Here is a 10,067-nt window from a genome sequence, read left to right as displayed (position 1 = left end):
ATAAGTTTCTGCATCCGCCACTGCCAACCTCTATATAAAAACACTTGCACACACAATACTTCAAATCACAAAACCATTCATTCTCTCGAGATCTTCTTCTACGCAGAAGACCTAGCCTAACCTCTTTGTTTTCTCTTTCCAAATCTTACCATACCTACGTTCAAACCCTAACCATTCCCTGACACTATCTCTTTTTTGATATTTCCCATCGATGGCAAAAGCTTCTACAATAATCAGCCTCATTATCCTCTTGCTCTTGATCAATTGCTCTGCTATGTCTTGTGCGGCACGTATTCTTCATGATCACACGAGTGATACTTTGGACGTTGACAAGAAGCAACAAGACCTAATCTCAAGCTTTGATGATCATGATGATGAAGATAGATTCATGCCTTCCACCCTACTTCGACACAGTTGAAGATGATGTCCTAAACTATGAATCTGATGAGTTCCCGTATAGTACTAGGATGATCCATAATGTCGATTTTTCTGTCTTGAGGAGGCGATATCTTTAGATCGTTGATGAAGCCAATACCAATGAATATACATCTCTTTGTTCTCTCTCTATTTTTCTTCGATTTCATATTAACTAGTATTTTTTTTTCAAATTTAAATGTATCCTAAGAGGAATAAATATATTTTTTTAGTAAATATTGTCAATTAGTTATGTTTGGGTTAAACATAAAATTCCGTATACTTTTTTTTTCCTTATAGATTGTAGATGAAGTTATATAACAACATCCGCAATTGTATAACATGCATGCAGATCGTCGTCTACCTAGCTTGCTAGCTGTTAACTTCCAGAATTAACCGATTATGCTGTTTTCCATACGTTATAATTATAAAGATAGATATATGTAACGAAATTGCTGCGAAAAAAAGAAAGAAAGAGATATGTGTAACAAAAGAAGAATGTTTTATTATATCACTATCAATATTTTGGAGCATATGTCAATTTCATTGAGCCTTATGAGCCCTTCATATGATGATCTGTAATATTTTTTTTCACCCTCTTTTAGGGGCTTAAGGATTGGGATAGTAAATGTTTTGTATTATCTGAAAATATTTTGTATTTACAATATTTATGTGTGGAAAATATATAATGCAACCAAAAAAAAAAAAGGCTCAAAAACAACAAAGAATTTATCAGTCAATGACCCCAACCAAACTCCTTGAATATACATACTTTTACGTGATGATGCACATATTACATCGTTGTTGCTTCGACTTCTCAACATCTCTTCTTGCGCCGATACACAGGAGAGATGTGTTGTACGTAACGTAGTTCAGGATAGACGAAAAGTCATCTGTACGGAAGGGTGAAACAATTAAAATGTTTTCTGTTGCAAAACATTAAATCAATCAAATTAAACATGTTTTGATTTATAGTAATTTTTTTAGGTTTTTTAATGTGGATATAGGAGAAAACAAAATAATAAATTAAAGTCTGTCTCCTAATTACCAAAGGAAATAAAGGTCGGTTTCTATACGTCCAACCTCTATATAAAACACACGACATATATTTCAAATCACAAAACTATTCTCTCGAGATCTTTTTCTACATCATAGCCCTTATCTACAACAACAATTAATGTCAACTAGATTGGGAGTAAGCAACTTTTTTTTCATTGTCTTCGTCGTCTTGCTTTTTGTGGGTGCTTCAGAGGCTCTCCGTCCTTGGAAAGTCCCGGTCATCATTCGTGATGGAGTCCAAATAAATTATTATCAAACTGAGGAATATGACCCAATCATGGAGAAGGCCGACTCGGCATCTTTTGGTGACCAAATCAACGAGATTGACACCAACTCGGCATACTATGCTTACTTGCATACCAAGCGTCTAAACATCTACGGCGAGGATTGGCTATGGAGGATTGATTTCCTTGTCATTCTTTTTTGTTTCTCTCTATTGTTGACCAATTTATCTTTTAGAGCTTTCTTTTGTATCACAAGCATATGTTCTGCTAGGGTTTCAAAATCTTAATGAAACTCAGATCTGATTGTAATATGACTTAATTTTTCTTCTAGATTATTCAAATCATTGTTACTCTAATTTTTATTTTCATTTTCGAACAATCAACATGTCCAAGAGCTGTGATTCTTTGTGTATTAAATAAATAACCGTAAGTGAATAATAGTAGGAAAACTCTTTTTCCTATTATGAAAGAATATCTTTTCTCCTCTCTAGTATATATACTGTAAAGTCGTAACATCAATATATTGAATTTTGACGACACCATAGATACTTTTCGTCTTTCGACTCGTAACATGGAATATTAGAGATTACATACAGGAGTAGATTTTAGTGAGATTACAAGAGTATTTTAGTATTAGTTTTTACTTTTATTAGTTAACCAATAAACACGTTTTGGTATATTAAAGCACAAAACATAAAGTTTGGGTTTGAAATTCAAATTATCTAAAAGTTAATGTATTTTTCAGCACAGTGAATAGTTAACATAATAAATAGTTCGAGGTATAAATTCAAGGTATGGAAAAACTGTTTTTTCCATCGTCATCTAATCTCTTTATGTTCTCTTTTTACTAGGCCGATACTTTTGGGTTTTTATTTACTAAGTTAGTGATCCACTTAATTTGCCTACTTTTAAACTAGACTAATGTAACCATATTATGTATATTATAAGAACCAACTTTATTTGAACGATTAAAACGACGTTGTTTTCATTATATAGAACCAACTTTATTTGAAATAATTTTCATTTCTTCTGCACACATGGATTCCAGGTTAGGTTGACTCAACCGAAATTTAACAGAGTTAAAAAATAAACACGTTTTAATATGTTAAAGCATAAAACATAAAGTTTGGATTTAAAATTCAAATTATTTAAAAATTAATGTATTTTTAGCACAGGAAATATTCGATATATAAATTTAACATAATATAATTGTACAATCGTGAAAAAAAAATCGTTTTTCCCATCATCATCTAATCTCTTTATGTTCTCTTTTTAGGCTGATACTTTTGGGTTTCTATTTACTAAGTTAGTGATTCACTTAATTTGGTTACTTTTAAACTAGACTAATGCAACCAAATTATGTATCTTATAAATAATTAAAAAAAAAACAAATTAATAGGGAAAGCCGGCTTCAACTAGACTAAAATTTTTCTTTCAGATAATTTTTGAGTATCATTTTACTAAAAATGTAGAGTTACATCGAATCTTCGAGTCAGTTCGTGACATGTGAATGTATTCAAATTATTGGCACAATGACTATACGGGACTTTCGTGTCAACTGGTTGATTTGTCTTTGTTTGCCATAAAGCTGGGAGATGAATTGATGTTTTCTGTTCGCGGCTGTCGAGGTGGAAAAACAACATCACTATACTCTCCATCCCGGTGGAAGCATCTAAATGGTCATTTCTCTTTTGTTTGTATGAAAAATAAGTAAACGGCATCTCATATATATGTCAATATGTCATATATACTGAAAAAATATATCTTCAACGTGAAGTACTTGTTTGTCTCTCAATATATATACTGAAATAATATATCTTCAACGTGAAGTACTTATTTGTCGACGTACAACTTGGATTCATGAGTCCTTGATCTGATAAGTTATCTCTGTTCTTTTTTCTTAGAATATGTGACATTATTCTTTTAGCCTTTTGCATTTTTTGCCGTGTCTAGATTTTTCGATATGTTATCTCGTCCATTACTTGTCCAAAGTATCATGTACTAAATGTAGACTGTTCGATTTTGGATCATGTTGTAGAGAGTCGAGAGATCAAAGTTCTATTATTTAGACGATCGACTCTCCAAACATAAATTTATCATGTTTAGGTCATATTAATTCAGAGGTTCCAATTGTAAATCAAATACTTGTATTGATTTTATGTGACGATGCTTGATTATATTCTCCCAAAGCCCTAATCGTAGATTTTTAATGATCCTTTCGTATTTGCGTGCGGTGTGCGTATCAAGAAAAATCCTTCTTTTCCTGCTACTTTTTTCTTCTAATTGATGAGAAAACAAAAGATGTTGTATACTTTTACTATCCCAAAACGGGTGTTGTAGGGATTCCAAGTATCATGACGATGAAAAAGTTTTGGATGAAGATTAAAAAAAAAATTCTAGTTAACTTTTTTCTCCTTTTGTTTGCTTTTTTTTAATAAATAAATAAAATAAAATCACGGTTTATGTCTTGGATGAGTCAAACGAGTTGGTGCATGTTTTGATTAAAGAACTTACGTTTTCCATCTGAATTTAGGAGACAAAAGATAATAATAATAATAATAATAATAATAATAATAATAATAATAATAATAATAATAATAATAATTAAAGTCGGTCTATCAATTACTAAAGGGAATAAGGTCGGTTTCTTTCCACACGTCCAACCTCTATATAAAAACACATGCACACAGAGTATTTCAAATCACAAAACCATTATTCTCTCGAGATCTTCTTCTACGCAGAAAGCTAGCCTAACCTCTTTGTATTCTCTTTCCAAATCTTACTATACGCACGTTCAAACCCTAACCATTCCTTGACACTATCTCTTTTTTGATATTTCCCATCGATGGCAAAAGCTTCTACAATAATCAGCTTCATCATCCTCTTGCTCTTGATCAATTGCTCTGCCTTATCTTGTGCGGCACGTATTCTTCATGATCACACGAGTGATACCTTGGACGTTGACAAGAAGCAAGACCTAATCTCAAGCTTTGATGATGATGATGATGATTCATGCCTTCCACCCTACTTCGACACAGTTGAAGATGATGTCCTAAACTATGAATCTGATCAGCTCCCGTACAGTTCTACGATGATCCGTAATGTCGATTTTTCTGTCATGAGGAGGCGATATCTTTAGATCGTTGATGAAACCAATACCAATGAAGATGCATCTTTTTTTTTTCTTCGGTTTCATTATAACTTGTATTTTTTCTTTTCTTCAAATATTGTCTATTACTTATGTTTGGGTTAAACATAAAAATCCGTATACTTCTTTTTCCCAATAGATTGTAGATGTAAGTTATATAACAACATCCACAATTGTATAACATGCATGCAGATTATCGTCTACCTATAGCTAGCTGTTAACTTCCAGGATTATCGTCTATTACTCAAGATCTTCTTCTACATCATAGCCTTATCTACAACAACAATTAATGTCAACTAGATTGGGAGAAATCAGCTTTTTTTCATTGTCTTCCTCATCTTGCTTTTTGTGGGTGCTTCAGAGGCTCTCCGTCCTTGGAAAGTCCCGGTCATCATTCGTGATGGAGTCCAAATAAAATTTTATCAAACTGAGGAATATGACCCAATCATGGAGAAGGCCGACTCGGCATCTTTTGGTGACCAAATCTACGAAATTGACACCAACTCGGCATACTATGCTTACTTGCATACCAAGCGTCTAAACATCTACGGCGAGGATTGGCTATGGAGGATTTATTTCCTTGTAATTCTTTTTTTTTTCTCTCTATTGTTGACCCATTTATCTTTTATAGCTTTCTTTTGTATCACAAGCATATGTTCTGCTAGGGTTTCAAAATCTTGATGAAACTCAGATCTTATAGTAATGACTTATTTTTTCTTCTGGATTATTCAAATCATTGTTGCTTTAATATATATATTTTTATCAATTTCCATTCTTCGAAACAATCAACATGTCCAAGAGTTGTCATTCTTGTGTAAAAACACTTATTTTGTGTATTAAATCAATAATTAACCGTAAGTGAAAAATAATAGGAAAACTCTTTTTCCTATAATGAAAGAGATCTTTTCTCCTCTCTGTTATATATATATATATACTGTAAAGTCGTAACATCAATATATTGAATCTTTACGACATGCATCATAGATATTTTTCCTATCCCAAAACAAAAGATGTTGTATACTTTTACTATCCCAAAATGGGTGTTGTAGGGATTTCAAGTACTCATGACGATGAAAAAGTTTGGATGAAGAGTAGATTTTAGTGATAGTTGATTTTAGTGAGATACGAAATAGTACAGCAGCTACAGCTTCATGCACAAACAATTTATTCTAGAAACCCTTTAGCTCCCAAGTTCTGGTTCCAAATAGGGATGTCAATTGGGTTGTTCATGTTCAAATAGACACATACATTTTATGAATATTCATGATCAAAATCCAAATAGAACCATGTCCAAATAAGTCCAAACCAAATAAGACCATGACTAATTGGACTATCCCTGAGGTCTAGATAATACATGAACTCAATTATGCTAAAAAATTATAAATTCATCATAACACTCATATATTCTTACATAACACTCGTAAGTTCATACTAAATTCATACATAACTCATAAATTTATAATTATAAATCCATACATAACTTATAAAATCTTTCTTCTTGACTTTATACATAACTTATAACATTTGCTCATGGTATTATTCATGGAATGATGGAAGTTGTACATGGTCTCTAGTCTTGATTCAAGACTCTTGAATGATGATATTCCTGCAGACAGTGAGACAACCAACACATGAAATTAAAAAATACCGTCGATAGTTTGCTCAAAGTTATAAAGATTAGTATACTTACTAATTCATAACCTTAAGTAACTCGGATCTTCTTTCTTACACCTTCTCCTTCCTCCCCTTCTTCTTCTCCTTCTTCTTCTTTATTTTCCTCAAAAAACTCGGATCCACATATCAAAATGAAAACATAACAAGACTATCACTGAACCATCACTACATTTATAAATAACAAAACAAAATCAAGTTATAAGAGTTAGTATATTTACTAATTTTTTCTAAACCTCTTAACCAGTTTCTTGCACAGATTTAGAAGAAGATGAAGAGAAGCAAAGGAAATCGACGAAATCGGCGGAGAAAGAAAGAGAGGAGAGATAGAAGTGACAAAATGAAGAAATAAAATTTTCCCCAAATTTTGAATCCCTAGTTTTGAAGGATTATTGGACAGTCCATGTCCAGATGAGTTTGGACCATTTATTAGCGGACTAAATTGGTTTCGGGTCCATTTGACTGTTTCGAATTTGGTCATGACCATAACCGATCCAATATAATTTGGAAATTGTCAACCCATGGTCATTAAGCCCGATTGACATCCCTAGTTCTAAATCTCATGGCACAACGTAACCTGCCACATGAGATCAATTCCATATATTAAAGTCGTCATGATGTTTTTTAAACGGCAACTTTTGTACTTACATAGTTTTTTTTCAATTTTTTTTGTTTGTTCTATTTTAATAGATTTTATGAAGTTCCTTTGCTTTTATCAAGTTTGCTTGCTTAATAGTATAGATATCTATTTGAATTAGGCAGTACTTGTTGAATTTTTATAAATGATAAAATATTTCTTATTTATTAAATTTTGCCAAAAAGTCTATTAAAATGGGACAGAGGGAGTAATTTTTATGAAGAGTTTTTTTTCTGTGATTTTGATGAAGAAAATAACTATTTTAAGATCTTAAAAAACATGTTACAAAAGGAATGGAGGGACCATTGTTTAGTAACATGCTCTCAACCAGTTGAAGGTAAGTTAGATCTGAATTTACCAGCAATGTACAGAAACCCGTTTAATGTTTGGGGTCAAAAAAATCCAAATTATTTAAACTTTTAAAAATTATCAATACTTACCAAAAAAAAACTCCAAAATTACCAAAATACCATATACTGTGAAAACTGAATTCCACATATTTCTGGTTTTTAAGAGTTGGACTTGGAGGAGTAACCGAGTAATAATTTTACCAATCTAATATAATCAGATGAGAATTATAATAGAACCAAAATGTACATGACTAGTTGAGAATTCATAAGTGTTACTAAATATAAAGTTATAAACTTTGATCCAAACTTCATATTGAACATACCGTTGAAAAGAGGAATGCAATAATCACACTTTTGGGACTATAATTTTTTTTTAAAAAACCTTATGAATCAAATAATTCAAAATAACATATGGTACACAGATCAAACTTTTTGGTCTGCATTTGGTTTGGTTCGGATAACCAAAATGGACGATCGTTACGATAATATACAAAACAAAAGCATGATCTCTTAATAAACGAGAAGAAGAAGAACGGATGTATATAGTTTTTACTAATATACGGGAAATACCCCGAGACAACAGAGTCTCCACTCGACCCATCTCACAAAGTAACACCTCTCTAAAGTCTAAACTACTCTACTCAGAGAGAGAGAACCTCTCGCTTGGCTTTTTTTTTTGGCTTCCTGATAGAAACAACAAAACCCGAAAAGTCCCGGTTTACTTTCGGCTCACCTTTTTTAGCTTCTTGAAGAAACCAAAACCCGTTAAAACACGGTTTACTTTCGGTTCACCTCTTTTTGCCACATAGAGTTTCCGGTGAACAACTAGTATGAGAACTCGTGGCCACGGAGTGAGATGTATTTCTTGACCCAGATTGCAATATCTTCTGCACAAGCTTGAGCTTGCGGAGTCCTAAGAAGCATGTCGAGGGTTGCAAACTCGTGAACCGCATCTTTGTACTCTAGCACGGGAGCATCTACATTTACTTTCCTTAACTCTTCTGAGTAAGCAATGGCCCGGTCTCTCATCCAGTCATGCTCTGCTACAATAGTTAGTGTTGGTGGCATAAATTTGAGAGGTGGACCTCGGCCTGGAACGAGCGGGTTTGCTGCCGGGTGGTCCAAGCTGAATTCTTCTTCTGACAAGAAAAGCTTCCATGCGAGAATGCACATGGCTTTGTCGTAGAAGTATGAGTTTGCTTGTTTGATCTCAGACTGTGTGGGAACACTACCGATAAAGAACGGGTACATTAGGACTTGAGCCACAACCTTGACAGGGTCTAGATTTTGACCAACTTCAATGGCTTTGCGTGCTACGTAGTCTGCTATGTTGGCACCACAGCTCACACCAAGAAGCACACATCTGAAGTTTCAAATTTTGAGATGTCACAGAACTCAGTAAGATTTTGTTTCACCTGAATCACATGAAAGCAACGATCTACAAAAATTCATCTCTGAATACTCAGCTGGGATCTAAGTTCATTATCCTTAGGAGTTCTTAAGTACCAAGAAGAGAACATTAATGGAAGCAAACTCCTTAAGTTACGTGAAACCAAGGATCACTAAAACATGGAATTAAGATTTTTGGTGTCACATACGATATGAATAACAATTGACACCCAAACGCATGTTCAAGAAACTAACTGTTTTTCCATCAAAAAACAAGCGTGCTAATTCAATTCCAAGAACGTTCACGAAATTAAAAGGCATCTAACATGCTCAGCCCAAGAGAGATCAATGAAGATCAAACAAATCATCATTTCAGGGGCCAATGGATAACTGGAGAAGCAGCAACAGAAGTGTCGTAGATCACTACCAAGAAACAACACTATAATTAATTGAACTCTACCACAAGTAGACCACAGATCAAAGATCAACATTAAAGCTTAGATGTTCAGGCAGGCAGGAACACTACATTCATTACCTAAACAAGAATAAACATTTCCCTAAAATTCATAGACAATGCAAATGGAAAGTCATTGTTTTTACCTCGAGGGATCAGCATGAGTTGCGAGCCAAGGCTCAACCAATGATGCACCAAAAGCATCAACGATATGCTTATTAACTTCTGATTTCTTCACCTCCCCTCCGGGTCGCCGCGAATTCCCCATGGACTTATTACATTCCGCCAAATTCGCCTGCTTCCCCAGCCATTTCAACACCTTGAACCCGTCCTCATACGCCGCTGGATACCGGTTCTCAGGTGCAAGCCTGTACCCGACGGCCAAGACAATGATATCACAATGCTTGGCCATTCTTCTACAAAAGAAATCATTAGCCACTGAGTCGTTACTTCCACTCACCCATCCACCACCGTGGAACTGCAACATCACAGGAAGTTTTCTAGAGTTTCCACCCGACGACGACGGTGAGTATCCTCTGTACACGTCTGAGGAGGATCCTGCTTCAGGGGAGGACGAACCAGTGGTGGTGCAACCGTAACTGTTCCTCCTAGATTCTACCTTGTGAGACAACAACGAATTAGACGAACCTAAGCTGTTTCTCCTAATAAGAAGATCCGATCCGGCGAGGTTGTTGAGATTTCGAGCCTTACCGGAATGCAC

General features: G+C 34.2%; 2 protein-coding genes across 2 annotated transcripts in view; one reads left to right on the top strand and one right to left on the bottom strand.

The window, feature by feature from the left end:
- Positions 1,561–1,984, top strand: LOC104790382. The gene has a single exon (XM_010516124.2). It carries the CDS (start codon positions 1,592–1,594, stop codon positions 1,982–1,984), a length of 393 nt encoding a protein of 130 aa, XP_010514426.1. The 5' UTR covers positions 1,561–1,591.
- The window catches only part of LOC104698683 (probable carboxylesterase 11), a 4,060-nt gene continuing 1,913 nt past the window's right edge, over positions 7,921–10,067 (bottom strand). Inside the window, exons 2-3 of the mRNA XM_010414093.2 lie at positions 9,493–10,061; positions 7,921–8,866 (exon numbers count right to left, since the gene is read on the bottom strand). Coding sequence (XP_010412395.1) covers positions 8,329–8,866; positions 9,493–10,061 — 1,107 coding nt within the window. The 3' untranslated portion in view covers positions 7,921–8,328. The remainder of the gene's footprint in view (positions 8,867–9,492; positions 10,062–10,067) is intronic.

The sequence above is a fragment of the Camelina sativa genome, chromosome 6, assembly GCF_000633955.1.
Source record: "Camelina sativa cultivar DH55 chromosome 6, Cs, whole genome shotgun sequence".
NCBI classification, from domain to species: domain Eukaryota; kingdom Viridiplantae; phylum Streptophyta; class Magnoliopsida; order Brassicales; family Brassicaceae; genus Camelina; species Camelina sativa.
The sequence above is the reverse complement of the archived record's forward strand: the minus strand, read 5'-3'. Positions and strand labels throughout refer to the sequence as shown.